This window comes from Rana temporaria, chromosome 13, assembly GCF_905171775.1.
Source record: "Rana temporaria chromosome 13, aRanTem1.1, whole genome shotgun sequence".
NCBI lineage: Eukaryota > Metazoa > Chordata > Amphibia > Anura > Ranidae > Rana > Rana temporaria.
The window spans coordinates 9,736,286-9,753,284 of NC_053501.1; the positions used below are offsets into that span (position 1 = coordinate 9,736,286).

General features: G+C 50.3%; 1 protein-coding gene across 2 annotated transcripts in view; it reads right to left on the reverse strand.

Moving 5' to 3' along the window:
* Positions 1-16,999, reverse strand: part of CCDC88C (coiled-coil domain containing 88C) — a 150,168-nt gene that overhangs the window by 112,520 nt on the left and 20,649 nt on the right. For both annotated transcript variants that reach the window (XM_040332983.1, XM_040332984.1), the window contains exon 3: positions 5,738-5,846. In XM_040332983.1, coding sequence (XP_040188917.1) covers positions 5,738-5,846 — 109 coding nt within the window. The remainder of the gene's footprint in view (positions 1-5,737; positions 5,847-16,999) is intronic.

A 16,999-nucleotide genomic window follows, 5' to 3' on the forward strand; every position in this document is an offset into this window, starting at 1 on the left:
TACATCACTTTCACCGCATTGTTCATCCTCCTCGTCCCGAGCGCACAATGCAAACACCAACCTATTCTCCGCTTTCAATTATTCGTGTCGGGAGGTGAATGGGATTCGCTACAAAAACAGGGCGGCGTGTCGCCTTATAAACACGGCAACACAGATAATGACATCTGTCGGCACGCGGTGACAACAATGTACGGCGGAGACACAGACGCCGCAGCGATATTTGTTTTCACGCGATGTGGACAAGTGGCTGCAAGTTTCGAGAAACATCTGATTGTGCGAGACGTGGGCAACAAAACCACCCCAGATGGGCGCAGAATGTGCGAATGGATGATGTCACGTTTGATGGTTGGGGGGAGGGGATACAGTAGTACTTTGAATGCGCATGCGGAATATGTCCCCAAATGCACGACTTTCATATTTGGAGAAACATGCCGAAGCCAATCAGCATATGGCTACACATTCACATTCACTTGTATGCATGACCGGGACAAGGGGTGGGCATGAGGGATGGCTGCCCTGGGCGCAATGGTTTATTGCAGGGTTGAGGGCCCCGGGAAGGGAAAGCCGCTCAGGTTTGAATGTCTTCAAGGTAAATCACTCCTCACAGAACTACGGGTGCAAGCAATGCACGTATGAGGCAAAAGCAAAAGAAAAGATTCTTCTGGACAGTCGCACTCCGAATAAAAAAATTGCCTTCATTATTAAATACAAAATCAGCACTACAAGTCACAGCACAGAACACCTGTAAAGCTGACGCGTTTCACACTATACTAGTATTTAATCAAGGGTTGAGGGCACCCTACTCCCCAACACTAAGGGAAAAGAGGGGGCGCAGTTTGGCATCTTTGTCTTGGGCGCTAGATGTCCTTGCACTGCTTGTATTGGTGGCTGTACGTGGCACGCGGGTCCTCCCCTGACCCCTGTACCCTAGCCCCCCAGATTTTAGTTGTGTCCCCCCCAGATCTATGGTAGTTCATAGGGAACTATGATGGAGGCACCCGACGCAAAGGTGGCACCCCGATGGAGGCACCCGACGCAAAGGGGGCACCCCGATGGAGGCACCCGACGCAAAGGGGGCACCCCGATGGAGGCACCCGACGCAAAGGGGGCACCCCGATGGAGGCACCCGACGCAAAGGGGGCACCCCGATGGAGGCACCCGACGCAAAGGGGGCACCCCGATGGAGGCACCCGACTCAAAGGGGGCACCCCGATGGAGGCACACGACGCAAAAAGTGCACCATGATGGAGGCATCTGATGCAAAGGGGGCACCCGACGCAAAGGGAGCCCCCTGATGGAGGCACCCCACGCAAAGGGGGCCCCCTGATGGAGGCACCCCACGCAAAGGGGGCCCCCTGATGGAGGCACCTGATGCAAAGGGAGCACCCGACGCAAAGGGAGCCCCCTGATGGAGGCACCCCACGCAAAGGGGGCCCCCTGATGGAGGCACCCCACGCAAAGGGGGCCCCCTGATGGAGGCACCCCACGCAAAGGGGGCCCCATGATGGAGGCACCCCACGCAAAGGGGGCACCATGATGGAGGCACCCGATGCAAAGGGGGCCCCCTGATGGAGGCACCCGACGCAAAGGGGGCACCATGATGGAGGCACCCGACGCAAAAAGTGCACCATGATGGAGACATCTGATGCAAAGGGGGCACCCTGATGGAGGCACCTGATGCAAAGGGAGCACCCGACACAAAGGGTGCACCATGATGGAGGCATCTGACGCAAAGGGGGCCCCCTGATGGAGGCACCCCACGCAAAGGGGGCCCCCCGATGGAGGCACCCCACGCAAAGAGGGCATCCCGATGGAGGCACCCGACGCAAAGAGGGCATCCCGATGGAGGCACCCGACGCAAAGAGGGCATCCCGATGGAGGCACCCGACGCAAAGAGGGCATCCCGATGGAGGCACCCGACGCAAAGAGGGCACCCCCTGATTGAGGCACCCGACGCAAAGAGGGCACCCCAATGCACCATGATGGAGGCATCTGATGAATCTGATGCAAAGGGGGCCCCCTGATTAAGGCACCCGAAAATTCTAGGGAAAAATCTCCCGCATACAGGGAAAACGCAGCTGCTGATACAAGTGAAGGGATGTACGCGTTTCAGTGCAGCAAATCCAATATCTCTGCTGTCAGCATTGTACAGAAAATCACACAGATACAATGTAATACTTCTATCTCGTTACATCATTACCCTCCCCCCCCCCCCCCCATAAGGCTCAGCACATCATCCAACAACACTCCAGATCAGGCCGCGGAGATCAGAGACTCCAAGCGCTTCACTTTCTAATTCGTCTACAAGGAAGACCCCAAGGGAGGCACGAGGCACAGGGTGTCTCTAGAGAGGCACGAGGTCTACGCCGAGTCTCAAAGATTCTAGAGACAAACAGATCCTCATCTCTGCAAGAAAACGGCGATGTGCTTTAAAAAGCGAAATAAAAAGAAATATGACATTAATCACTTAAGACCCGGACCAATATGCAGGTTAAGGACCTGGCCCCTTTTTGCGATTCGGCACTGCGTCGCTTTCACTGACTATTGTGCGGTCGTGCGACGTGGCTCCCAAACAAAATTGGCGTCCTTTTTCCCCCCACAAATAGAGCTTTCTTTTGGGGGTATTTGATCACCTCTGTGTTTTTTATTTTTTGCGCTAAAAATAAAAATAGAGCGACAATTTTGAACAAAATGCAATGGGCTAGATTCAGGTAGCTGCGCGCGATCTTACGGCCTCCTAACTTACGGCGGCGTATCGTAAATGGGGCTGGCGTAAGCGTGCGTAATACAAATGATGATGAGGGGGGCATATTTTATTTAAAATTATTGGTGACCCCGCGTATTTTACGTTTTTTACGAACGGCGCATGCGCCGTTGGTGAAAGAATCCCAGTGCGCATGCTCGAAATTCCGCCGTAACTCGCCATTGCTTTCGACGTGAACGTAAATTACGTCACAGCCCTATTCGCGAACGACTTCGGCAAACGACGTAAAAAATTCTAATTTTGACGCAGGAATGACGTCCATACTTAACATTGGCTGCGCCTCCTAAAAGCAGGAGCAACCTTAAGCCGAAAAAGCCCGACGTAAATAAATTGCGCCGGCCGTACGTACGTTTGTGAATCGGCGTATCTAGGTCATTTGCATATTCTACGCCGAAAACAATGGAAGCGCCCCTAGCGGCCAGCGTAAAATTGCACACAATTATATGCCGCCGTATTCAAGTTACGTCGGCGGAGGAAGCCTATTTTTTGAACGTATCTGCCTTTGAGAATCGGCGTAATGATACGACGGCGCAGATTTGAAATTACGGCGGCGTATCTGGAGATACGCCGCCGTATCTGCTACCTGAATCTAGCCCAATATTTTTTACTTTTTGCTATAATAAATATCCCCCAAAAAATATATAAAAAAAAACGTTTTTTTCCCTCAGTTTAGGCCGATACGTATTCTTCTACATATTTTTGGTAAAAAAAAAAAAAAAAAAATCACGCCACCATCTACAAACAACTGAACTATTAGTTCTGGGAGGAGTGTTCCTTTAAAATGCCGCCATTCATTCACAGTCCCGGGAACGAGAGGCCCTTCTGGTTCCAGCGGGAATATTTGGGTGCGAGAACTTCAGGTGGACAATACGTGAGAAGCGTTGGCGTTTGTCTGCGACTTCTGAGCATTGTTCCAGCACAGCCGGCTACAAAATCAAAACAGACAGACAATGCGGCCATGATACAATGTGTCACAGGAGGGGCCCCCGCGCCGCACAGCGAGCCCAACTTTGGCCGCTGTGCTACTGCGGAAAAAACAGCGCAGGAAGAGGGCAGCCGGCGAATGTTCCCGTTATTGCTTACTTACAAAATAAACCGCTTACAGTATGGAAATGTTTAATAGCTAATGAAAACAGTGGCATGGTGACACTTGGCTCCAAAAAAAAATAATAATAATTCTCACAGCCAAAACTGCATAAAAAAAAAAAAAAAAAACAGAATAATAAATTATAAAATAATTCATAAGAAATATAAAAATAAAATATAGATAGAAGATTAATAACTATAAAATAATTCATTAAAAAAAAAATATTAATCTTCTATCTATATTTTATTTGTAACTATAAAATAATTCATTAAAAAAAAAAATACAAATAAAATATGGATAGAAGATTAATAACTATAAAAAAATTCATAAAAAAAAAGTAAAATAAAAAATAAGATTATTAATAATTATACAATAATTCATATATAAAAAAATAAATAAAAATCAGACGACGAAGAGAGACAGCAGATATGTACCAATGTGCAGCGGAATCGCCACATGTGATCATTTGCATTTCCTCCCTCATCTACACAGCTGCATGCAAATTTCAAACTGTCCCCGGCCCTAAAAATAAAAACTGTCTGTGTTGCCTCATAACCACTATTCAAATACTAACCTGCACTGGAAAAAATGACAGCTACAGAATAATAATGTGACGCATGTCACAAGATATTTGCACAGCGATTTTGCAAACACCAAATTTTGGGGGAAAAATGCACTTTAATACATTTTAATGCATGCAAACAAAAAATATAAAATACTACATTTAAGGCGAAATATAAAAAGATGTTACGCCGAATAAAGAGATACCCAACAGGTCACGCTTAAAAATTGCGCACGCTCGTGGAATGGCGACAAACTACAACCCCATAGGTGACACTTTAACCACTTAACCCCCGGACCATATTGCTGGTCAAAGACCAGAGCACTTTTCGCGATTCGGCACTGCGTCGCTTTAACTGACAATTGCGCGGTCGTGCGACGCGGCTCCCAAACAAAATTGGCGTCCTTTTTTTCCCCACAAATAGAGCTTTCTCTTTTGGTGGTATTTGATCACCTCTGCGGCATCTAAACGAATATTAATAAACAATAATAAAAATTATTATTATTTCTTTCCATTTGGTTAGATGCAGCATTATTTTGAATAATTTGTAACTTCAGATAAATTCGTATTTGTTACGCTGACTATCTAAAAGTTAAAAAAAAATTCAAAATAAATGCTGCATCTAAACAAATGGAAAGAAATAATAATACGTTTTATCATTGTTTACTAATATTAATTTGTTTAGATACGGCATTCATTATTACAGATCATTTTTAACTTCGGAAAAATTAGAATTCGATACGTTCGCCAACAGACAAATTTGCAAAGAAATTACAAGACCTAGAATTAAAATAGTTATTATTTAGAATTTGCGAATTTCCAAATTTCTGAAAATTCGGATTTGATCATTTTTCAAATTTCCCAAAAAATTAAATAAAAACTATTTTTTTCGGCAGTGCACATGTCTACCTGCCATCATCCCGTTACGGGCGTTGCCCCCCCCCCCCGAAAAATGCCACCCAAGCCACACGCCTTGTTTGCCTCGTGGTAAATACGCCCCTGGATCCTGGCAGTCATTGGGTTTAGATACACTTATGTTACAAAACTGGTGCTGATGACTTCCCCCTCACGCTGGAATTAAAGGGTTAAATTACAAAGTAACTGATGAGTCATCTACAGCCTAGATACACTTCGCACTGGTCGATAAGAGCGCGTGCGGCGCGGAGGGGGTTAACCCTGAGCATTTCCTGTGTATCTTGTACAGGAAATAAGAGTCATACCTGATAATATACCGAGAGATACAATGTATCAGGTATTCAAATATCATCTTTACCACTCACACACCACACAGTCTAAATAATGATGGAGGGAACTCCGGAAATACCTGGTAATAGTTCTTGATGTGTCGCACCAGTATGGTGAGGTTCTGAATCCGAAGGTTCACGTCGTTGTTCACATGCTTGTTGATGCGCTGATTGGACGGCCGCGGGTCTCTGTGGGAACCAATGAGAGAGACAATTCAGAACAGACCCAATGTGGTTCATTACAAAATAAAAAATGTAATTTTCTTTACCACTTGTCCACCGGGCCTATTTTGGCACTTCTCTCCTTCATGTAAAAATCACATTTTATTTTTCTAGAAAAGTAATCAGAACCCCCAAACATTATATATATTTTTTTTAGCAGACACCCTAGGGCAGGGCTCAAAATTTCAAGTCCTGAGCTACTAGCCAGGCCTCAAGAGTTACTCGCCACCAGTTACCCCACCTAATTCATACACTGCCCTGCGCCTAATTGCACCCGTAAACACGCCCTCGTAGATTATCTCATGGAATGACAATGTTTTATGCAGAAGTTACAAAATTAAATATTACCAACAACTTTAACAAAATGGGACAGGGCACTGGGGGCAGACCAGAGGGACAGGGCACTGGGGGCAGACCAGAGGGACAGGGCACTGGGGGCAGACCAGAGGGACAGGGCACTGGGGGCAGACCAGAGGGACAGGGCACTGGGGGCAGACCAGAGGGACAGGACACTTTGGGCAGACCAGAGGGACAGGACACTGGGGGCAGACCAGAGGGACAGGGCACTAGAACTGGGTCTCTTCCCCATTCTCTTGCTGTCTCCTCTGCAACTCCCATCCATCTCATCATCAGGAGCCTGTGTGTGCGGCTCCACGCTTGCATGTCCCCACTTCCCCCTTTTATTCAGGCTGGCGGAGAGGAGCTGCAGCACAGCGGGAGGGAGTGCAATCCAGCGCTGAGATCCACACAACTGCACAGCCATTGACACCATAGCACAGCGCACACTGACAGCGCACAGCACACATTGAGACCAGTCTGCTCACAGTGCTCAGGCTAAACTGCTGGACACTTACATAGAGCACAAGGAGAAGAAAACCACACAAACTAGAAGGCTGCCGCTCTCATGTCAGGGCAACTTTCAGTGAGCGCTGCACCGGAGTGGTCATTTTTGAAATCCTCCACCTCACTCATTACTTTCTGCTCTCCAGCTACATTGGTCGGGGCCCGGGGGAGGGGGGCAGGCTCAGATAGGTCATACTGTTAGGTCCCATGGCTTAATGGGAATTGTAAGGAGAGCACCTGTGTACTGCTCTGCCTGTGCGCGGTTCACCAGACTACTTTTCCCGAGCATGCACCTTTCCTCTTTGGCCGCCAATCTCATCGGGACTCTAAGTGTAGGCACAGATTGGAGGGAGATTGCTCATGCAGCCCTGTCATCACTCGCCCCCAGCTTAAATCCACTCGCCAAATGCTAGTAGGCGAGTGGAAATTTTGAGGGCTGCCCTCTGTCAAATGTGATGGGTCCACGCCACAACCGCGGGCAATGCACACAGATGCAGCATTGCAATGTGGGCTTTTCATCGTTAAAAAAGGACAAGTTCACCTTTGGGAACGTGTTGCACTGCTGCAGCCTCTAGTGACAGCGAGCCAGGGATCTTCTCCCCAAACTCATTGTCACAATTTAAAGAAAAAACAGGCCTGCGGGGCTCCAGGACCGATGGCTGGTGCAATACTTTGCAGGCTCCTAGTAATAAATAAGTGCACTTGAGAGTTTTATCCTTGAGCCCACATCGGGCCGTTTTGACATGTCAAATTTCCACCTATTGCCGGCAAAGACACCGTCTGAATCAATACGAAGCCGCACCGATTCCCAAAAGTACTGTATTTTCCGCGTAATAAGACGCACCTGGCCATAAGACACACCAAGGTTTTAGAGGAGGAAAAAAATATTCTGAACCAAATGGTGTACTAAAATATTTACCTGTGCCAAGGCAATGCAGCCTCACCGTGCCAATACAACGCAGGCCCACCCGCGCCAATACAACGCAGCCCCACCCGCGCCAATACAACGCATCCCCACCCGCGCCAATACAACGCAGCCCCACCCGCGCCAATACAACGCATCCCCACCCGCGCCAATACAACGCAGCCCCACCCGCGCCAATACAACGCAGCCTCACCCGTGCCAGTGAAACGCAGCCCCACCGCGCCAGTGAAACGCAGCCCCACCCGCGCTAATACAACGCAGCCCCACCCGCGCTAATACAACGCAGCCCCACCCGCGCTAATACAACGCAGCCCCACCCGCGCCAATACAACGCAGCCCCACCCGCGCCAATACAACGCAGCCCCACCCGCGCCAATACAACGCAGCCCCACCCGCGCCAATACAACGCAGCCCCACCCGCGCCAATACAACGCAGCCCCACCCGCGCCAATACAACGCAGCCCCACCCGCGCCAATACAACGCAGCCCCACCCGCGCCAATACAACGCAGCCCCACCCGCGCCAATACAACGCAGCCCCACCCGCGCCAATACAACGCAGCCCCACCCGCGCCAATACAACGCAGCCCCACCCGCGCCAATACAACGCAGCCCCACCCGCGCCAATACAACGCAGCCCCACCCGCGCCAATACAACGCAGCCCCACCCGCGCCAATACAACGCAGCCCCACCCGCGCCAATACAACGCAGCCCCACCCGCGCCAATACAACGCAGCCCCACCCGCGCCAATACAACGCAGCCCCACCCGCGCCAATACAACGCAGCCCCACCCGCGCCAATACAACGCAGCCCCACCCGCGCCAATACAACGCAGCCTCACCCGTGCCAGTGAAACGCAGCCCCACCCGCGCCAGTGAAACGCAGCCCCACCCGCGCTAATACAACGCAGCCCCACCCGTGCCAATACAACGCAGCCCCACCCGCGCCAATACAACGAAGCCCCACCCGCGCCAATGCAACGCAGCCCCACCCGCGCCAATACAACGAAGCCCCAGCCCGCGCCAATGCAACGCAGCCCCACCCGCGCCAATACAACGCAGCCCCACCCGCGCCAATACAACGCAGCCCCACCCGCACCAATACAACATGCCAATACAACGCAGCCTGACCTCTGCCTGGCGAGGACGTCATCACATCCGACAGAGCAGCCTGAGCCAGCACCACGACCACACTCCATTAAATTGACTGTAGTGCGTTTCTGCAAAACTGAAAAAGCGCAAAAATAAAATAAAAAATGCATAGGTGTGTACCAGGCCTCAGTGTGAACCCAGGCTTAAAAGTGGATGGTGAGGAGGCGACATAATGGGGAAGGGGATTCACTAAAGCTGGCGCACATGCAATCTGGCGCAGCTGTGCATAGTAACCAATCGGTTTCCAGATTTTATTGTCAAAGTTTAGTTGAAGAAGCTGAAGTTAGAAGCCGATTGGCCACCAGTTTTAGAAAATCTCCTCCATCGCCTTCTAGCTGTCTGTCAACTGCCCTCTGAAAAGCAATTAGATCGCTTTTCTGTGGGGTGCAAGGCCTGCCACTAGTGTAAAATGAGCCTCTCATGTCAGGGTCTCTATAAAGAGCACCTGTTATTATGGCCAGCATGGGTTAAGTTCAGAGGTCTGAAGAAATGTCATAATGATAGGTCTGCCAATTACAGTGCGGTCGGGGGGGAGGGGAGGGCTGTCTCACCTGTGGTCACTGATGATCAGCGGGCAGACAAGTCCTGTGAGATGGATAGGACTCGGATACACACACACATACAACAACAAACAGATACTATGAACATTAATCCTCCTCAAATTCCAGCGATGACATCCAGATCAGCCGTCACCCAGCGTCACCCCGGATTACAGGACAGGTCCCGACACGTTGCGGCTTACAAAACATAAAACTCACTAAAACCATCTAATTAAATCTTCCCATTAAACTAAACTCGTCTCCAAAACAATTTGCTCATCTCCCAGAATCCTCTGCAACAGCCAATCAGGCAGCACCACACAAATCAAGAACATTTTTAAATTATAATAAAGTAAGAGATGCAGCAACCAATGGCAATCCAACTCCACCAATTGCTCTTAACGATGGAGTAGACGCCGCATGGGTGCTCAACCTGTGGCTCTCCAGCTGTTGCAGAACTTCAAGTCCCATCATGCCTCTGCCTTTGGGAGTCATGCTTGTAACAGTCAGTAGCTAACAGTCAGTAGCTTGCAATGCCTCATGGGAATTGTAGTTCTGAAACAGCTGGAGAGCCACAGGTTGAGCACCCATGGAGAGGGACGGGGATTAGGAGGGTCTCAGACGACGTTAACACCACAAAAGTGCGCTTCATATTCCTCACCAGTCAGCTGACCTCTAGTTTCTGCCCCCCAGCCATGCCGTGAACTGAGCCACGGGGCTCCAGGGACCGCTCCCAGCTGGGGAGGCCACGGGGCTCCAGGGACCGCCCCCAGCTGGGGAGGCCACGGGGCTCCAGGGACCGCCCCCAGCTGGGGAGGCCACGGGGCTCCAGGGACCGCCCCCAGCTGGGGAGGCCACGGGGCTCCAGGGACCGCCCCCAGCTGGGGAGGCCACGGGGCTCCAGGGACCGCCTCCAACTGGGGAGGCCACAGGCTCCAGGGACCGCTCCCAGCTGGGAGGCCACGGGGCTCCAGGGACCACCCCCAGCTGGGGAGGCCACGGGGCTCCAGGGACCGCCCCCAGCTGGGGAGGCCACGGGGCTCCAGGGACCGCCCCCAGCTGGGGAGGCCACGGGGCTCCAGGGACCGCCCCCAGCTGGGAGGCCACGAAAAGGCTGAAAGAGCAGCGTGAGCTTCAGGAACAGCCCAGGATTCGGTGACCCCTGGCAAATTGTCATTGGACCCCAAGAGGGTCCTGACCCCCAAGGTTGAGAACCACGGTCCTAGGGGGGTTATCTGATGCGGGGGAGGAGATACGAGAGCTGCCCCAGAAGTCGGTGTTCGGGGCCACTCTGTGCAAAACGAACTGCACATTGGAGGCAAGTATGATATGCATGTTATTTTTAAAGAATAAATAAAATAAATAAAAAACACAAACACACACACACACACACACACACGGCTTTACAACCCCTTTAAATATGGGCTTCAGGCGTCCATGAATGTGTTCCTCACCCCCTAGAGCAGGGGTAGGCAACCTCGGCCCTCCATCTGTGGTGAAACTACAAATCCCATCATGCCTCCTTGCAATGTCTCATGGGACTTGTAGTTTCACCACAGCTGGAGGGCCGAGGTTGCCAACCCTGCCTTAGAGAGCCACCGGTGAACTTATTCGCCCAGTTAAGGTACACATAGCCAGGCACATAGCATTTTCCATCTAGAGGGCTAGTTTTTTTTCTGCAGCACTGAGCAAACCCTAGTGATCCTGCCATAAAGGTCCCTGTCCAGGCACTTCCTGTTACAGGATGACAACTGCCTCAAAATTGTACTCCTGCGTTGTCACCATGTCACCTGCATCCTGCAAACTTCTGAGCAGGCACACATCGCTTAGGCACGGTCCATCTTTCTCATCATTAAGGGGACAATCCAGAGAAATAATGCGCAGTGGAGGCTGGAGGAAGTGTATGTAGACAGGAAATGGCTGAAATGGGCTGCAAGGGATCAGCGAGTAGAAAAAAAATAAAAATAAAATCACAGCATAAAAAATTCCATTTTTTTTTTTAAAACACATGTGCTTAGATGTGCTGCTGGTCTCTTTACAGGTATTTGGCACCTGCCAGAGCCCGAAGCATGTGGTTTACCATGCATACGCACAAATGCCGCCAGATTCTGGTAGATGGGCACTGTGCAAGTCAACATGCAGTAAAAAATAAAAAAAAATAACAGAAGATGCTGCAACAAGAGACACAGGCCCAGATTCACGTAGGGGAGCACATCTTTGTGCGGGCGTATCCTATTTACGTTACGCCTCCGCAACTTTGACAGGCAAGTGCAGTATTCACAAACCAAAGTTGCGGCGGCGTAGCGTAAATAGGCCGGCGTAAGCCCGCCTAATTCAAATGTGGAAGATGTGGGCGTGTGTTATGCAAATTTATTGTGACCCCACGTAAATGACGCTTTTTACGAACGGCGCATTGGCCGTCCATGAAAGTATCCCGGTGTGCATGCTCCAAATTAACCCTCAAAAAGCCAATGCTTTCGACGTGAACGTAAATGACGCCCAGCCCTATTCGCGAACGACTTACGCAAACGACGTAAAAATTTGAAAAATTTTACGCTGTTCCGACGTCAATGCCTAACATTGGTACGTTTCATCTACGCCTCAGAGCAGGGGTAACTTTACGCCGGAAAAAGCCTTACATAAACGGTGTATCTGTACTGCGACGGCCGGGCGTACGTTCGTGAATAGGCGTATGTAGCTGATTTACATATTTCTAGGCGTAAATCAGCGCACACGCCCCTAGCGGCCAGCGGAAATATGCGGCATAGGAGACTTACGCTGGTCGTATCTTAGACAAATTCTGGCGTATCTGATTCTTTGATTTAGGCGCCAAAATATGACGCCTCACACTCAGAGATACGACGTTGTGAATCTGGGACACAATGTAAAGTATGCCGGATAAGTCGGTCACATTGTAAATCCTAGTTTATGAAGAAGGCTCGGCGCTCTCCAGCAGTCGGCTCTTCTGACACCAAATCCTATAACTAGCCAATTATAGCAGCCGGGGGTCTCGGGTGTCGGACACATGCAAGTATAGCGTTCAGCTGTCCGGGGGGGGGGGGGGGGGTGCTAATCACCCTTAAAGTATCCCAACAGCTTTGTCAACTTCCCCCCCCTTCTTCTGGGGGTCGCACATCCACAAACAAAGTGATCACTGTCTACAAACAGCTGCTAATATCATCACCTAAAAAAAAGGGGTCAACTGCCCAGCGCCCCGCCGTGACCACCGCCGGGGAAGACCGCAGACATGGGTTCCCAGTGAATGTCACCGACTTTCAGAGAGAGGAAGAAATGGAGAGTCGTCTAACACAACCCCCCCCCCCCCAAATGCTTACGCATGCCAAAATTAAAGTTAAAGGGCTAGATTCAGCATTGATTTACGCCGGCGTACCTATTGATACGCCGCGTAAATTCAAAGCTGCGCCGGCGTATCTTCTTTCTGTATTCAGAAAGCAAGATACGCCGACATTAGCCCAAGATCCGACTGGCGTAAGTCTCTTACGCCGTCGTATCTTAGTGTGCATATTTACGCTGGCCGCTAGGTGGCGCTTCCATCGTTTTCGGCGTAGAATATGCAAATTACCTAGATACGCCGATTCACAAATTTACGTACGCCCGGCGCTATTTTTTTTAACGTCGTTTACGTTAGGCTTTGGCTGAGGGCGGCACTGTGGCTGAGAGGAGAGGACACTTTCACTTTAATTTCGGGAGCTCCCCCCTGTCATGTCACGGATGGTTAGAGGAGAGAAAACTTAGGGAAGAGGAGGTGAGCACCCCCCCCGCTTCACAATGCAATTTTCAGCAGCAGCACCCCCCCCCCCCCCGCCTCTCAATGTCAGCAACCGAACCCCCCCCCCCCCCCCCCGCTTCTCAGTGTCCTGCCAAGAAAGTCCCCCGGCGGGATAATGTCCTCCCTGTACTGCGGGGGCGGCATTGAAGGACCCGGCCTTGGGGTGGCAAAGGGAGTAAATCCGGGCCTGGGCGTAAGTATGGACGTCGTTCCCGCGTTGAATTTTGAATTTTTTACGTTGTGTGCGCAAGTCGTTCGCGAATAGGGCTGGACGTAATTTACGTTCGCGTCGAAACCAATGACGTCCTTGCGGCGTACTTTGGAGCAATGCACACTGGGAAATTCCACGGACGGCGCATGCGCCGTTCGGGAAAAAAGAGATTTTTAATACAGCTTACCTGTAAAATCTTTTTCTTGGAGTACATCACGGGACACAGAGCGGCATTCATTACTATATGGTTATATGGAGTACCTTCAGGTGTAGACACTGGCAATCTTCAAACAGGAAATGCCCCTCCCTATATAACCCCCTCCCATAGGAGGAGTACCTCAGTTTTGTAGCAAGCAGTATGCCTCCCAAAATGGTCCTCAAAAGAGGGGTGGGAGCTCTGTGTCCCGTGATGTACTCCAAGAAAAAGATTTTACAGGTAAGCTGTATTAAAAATCTCTTTTTCTTTATCGTTACATCACGGGACACAGAGCGGCATTCATTACTATATGGGATGTCCCAAAGCAATGCTTACAATGAGGGGAGGGAGAACATCTCCAAGACAAAAGGATTTAATTTAGAGATATACTCAAATCATAATAAATCCAACTTATTTGAGAAAAATAATCTTAAATTTTAAATTTAACTCAAAAAAAGAGGAGCCCCCGGAATCCGAGGGTCTCAAACTGCAGCCTGCAGCACTGCCTGCCCGAAGGCAGTATCAGTATTCCTTCTTACGTCCAACTTGTAGAATTTTGTAAACGTGTGGACAGAAGACCAGGTTGCCGCCTTGCAAACTTGAGCCATAGAGATCTGGTGGTGTGCTGCCCAGGAGGCGCCCATGGCTCTAGTAGAATGAGCCTTTAATGATACTGGAGGAGGCAACCCTTTCAAGCCGTAGGCCTGAGTGATTAATTGCTTAATCCACCTAGAAATGGTGGACTTTGCAGCTGCCTGCCCCTTCTTGGGCCCATCCGGTAGAATGAACAGCACATCTGTCTTCCGGATCTTCTTTGTAGCTTTAAGATAGGCCTTCATGGCCCTGACAATATCCAAGGTATGCAGCAACCCTTCCTTTCTGGAAGTAGGTTTAGGGAAGAAGGATGGTAATACCAAATCCTGGTTCAAATGAAAACTGGATATGACCTTCGGAAGGAAGGAAGGATGAGGGCGGAGAACGACCCTGTCCTTATGAAAAACAAGATATGGTTCCTTACAGGATAAGGCTGCCAGCTCCGAAACTCTTCTTGCGGAAACTATGGCAACCAAAAATACTAACTTCCTTGTCAGTAGAACCAAAGGAATATCAGCCAACGGCTCAAACGGTTGTTTCTGTAAACTTGACAGAACAAGATTTAAATCCCACGGACAAAGCGGGGATTTAACTGGAGGTCTAATACGTAAGACCCCTTGAAGGAAGGTTTTAACCAGCGAGTGGGTGGCCAGCGGCCGCTGAAACCACACTGACAGAGCAGAAATCTGTCCTTTGATTGTGCTTAATGCCAATCCTTTATCCACTCCTAGCTGGAGAAAACTTAATACTCTATCGATGGTAAATTTGCGAGAAAGCCATCGCTTGGACTCACACCAGCCTACATAGGCCTTCCAGACCCTGTAATAAATCACCCTAGAGACCGGTTTCCTGGCTCTGATTAGGGTAGAGATTACTTTCTGAGACAGACCTCTACCCCTGAGAATCAGGGATTCAGCTTCCAGGCCGTCAAATTTAGATGCCGTAAGGCAGGGTGGAGGATCGGACCTTGCGATAGCAGGTCTGGCCGTAGAGGAAGAGTCCAAGGGTCTCCCACTACCATCCTTAAGATTAGTGAGTACCATGCCCTTCTGGGCCATGCTGGAGCTACCAGGATGACTGGTATGTGCTCCACCCGGATCCTGCGCAGCAGGCGGGGTAGTAACTGGAGCGGGGGAAACGCATAAAGAAGTTTGAACTGATGCCAAGGGCAAACCAACGCATCGGTTCCGCAGGCCATCGGATCCCTTGAGCGGGACATGAACCTGTCTAGTTTCTTGTTGAGTCTCGATGCCATGATATCCACGTCCGGCACTCCCCATCTTTGGCAGAGTGCTTGAAAGACTTGTGGATGCAGAGACCATTCCCCCGGCCATAGAGTCTGGCGGCTTAAGAAGTCCGCCTGAAAGTTGTCCACTCCGGGAATGAATATTGCCGATATGCAGGGCACATGAGCCTCTGCCCATAAGAGAATCAAGCTCACTTCTCTCTGAGTGGCCTGACTCCTGGTCCCCCCTTGGTGATTTATGTATGCCACTGCCGTGGCATTGTCTGATTGAATTCTCACCGGGAGCCCCTGCAATTTCGACGTCCAAGCCCTGAGGGCTAGTCGAACAGCTCTGAGCTCCAAGATGTTGATGGGTAAAAGCTTCTCTGGCTTTGTCCAAATACCTTGGCGAGTGGAACCATCCACAATCGCTCCCCAGCCCGTCAGGCTGGCGTCTGTGGTCACTATCTTCCAAGCCACTGGGCTGAAAGACCTCCCCTTCAGTAGATTCTGAGGGTCTAACCACCAACACAGACTTTGTCGGACTCTTGATGAGAGAGGCAACGGGATATCCAAGGCCTGTGGCCTTCTGCTCCATGCTGACAGGATGGCTGCCTGCAGGATGCGAGTGTGGCTCTGGGCGTATGGCACCGCCTCGAAAGTAGCCACCATCTTGCCTAGTAATCTCATACATAGGCGAATAGTCGGTTCTTTCTTGCTTAGAACCAGTAGGATTAATTCCTTGATGGCTTTGACCTTCCTCAGAGGTAGGAACACCCCTTGTTGTTCTGTGTCTAATCTCATGCCGAGATATTCCAACTGCCTTGTGGGCTGGAATGCTGACTTCTCTCGATTTAGGACCCAGCCGAACCTCTCGAGGTATTGGACCGTGAGGGCCACTGCTCGTTCCAAGCCGGGAGACGAGTGGTCTATGACTAGGAGGTCGTCCAGGTATGCTAGGATCGTGACCCCTTGGATCCTTAGCTTGGCTAGGATTGGAGCTAGAACCTTCGTGAACACCCGGGGGGCCGTAGCCAACCCAAAGGGAAGTGTCACGAATTGGAAATGACGCGAAGCCACCATAAAGCGTAGATATCTTTGATGTGGCTGATAAATTGGAACATGAAGGTAGGCATCCTTTATGTCTATGGACGCCATGAAGTCGTCCTTTTGGAGTGTGGCAGCTGCTGACCGCACGGATTCCATCCGAAATGAGCGGATTTTTAAGTATGCATTTACCATCTTTAGGTCCAAAATTGGCCTGACATCTCCATTGGGCTTTGGGATGATGAATAGGTTGGAGTAGAAACCCAGCCCCTGTTCCAGGACTGGTACCTCCACTATCACTTCCTGGGAAAGTAGATGATCTAGAGCCGACTTTAATGCGGCTCCTTTCTCCAGATCGTTTGGAATCCTCGACTCCTGGAAATGAGGAGGAGGAAACCTTAGGAATTCTAGCTTGTAGCCTGTGGCCACGGAAGACCGTACCCACTCGTCGGGAATGCTGGCTTCCCAAATCTCCGAAAAGAGTCGCAGCCTTCCCCCCACCTTCGTGGGTGGGGGCGCCCCTTCATGAGGTAGACTTGGGGGCTGGTTTTGCCGGCTTGCGAAACCACTGCCTCTTGCCCCTAACAGCCTGTCCTCT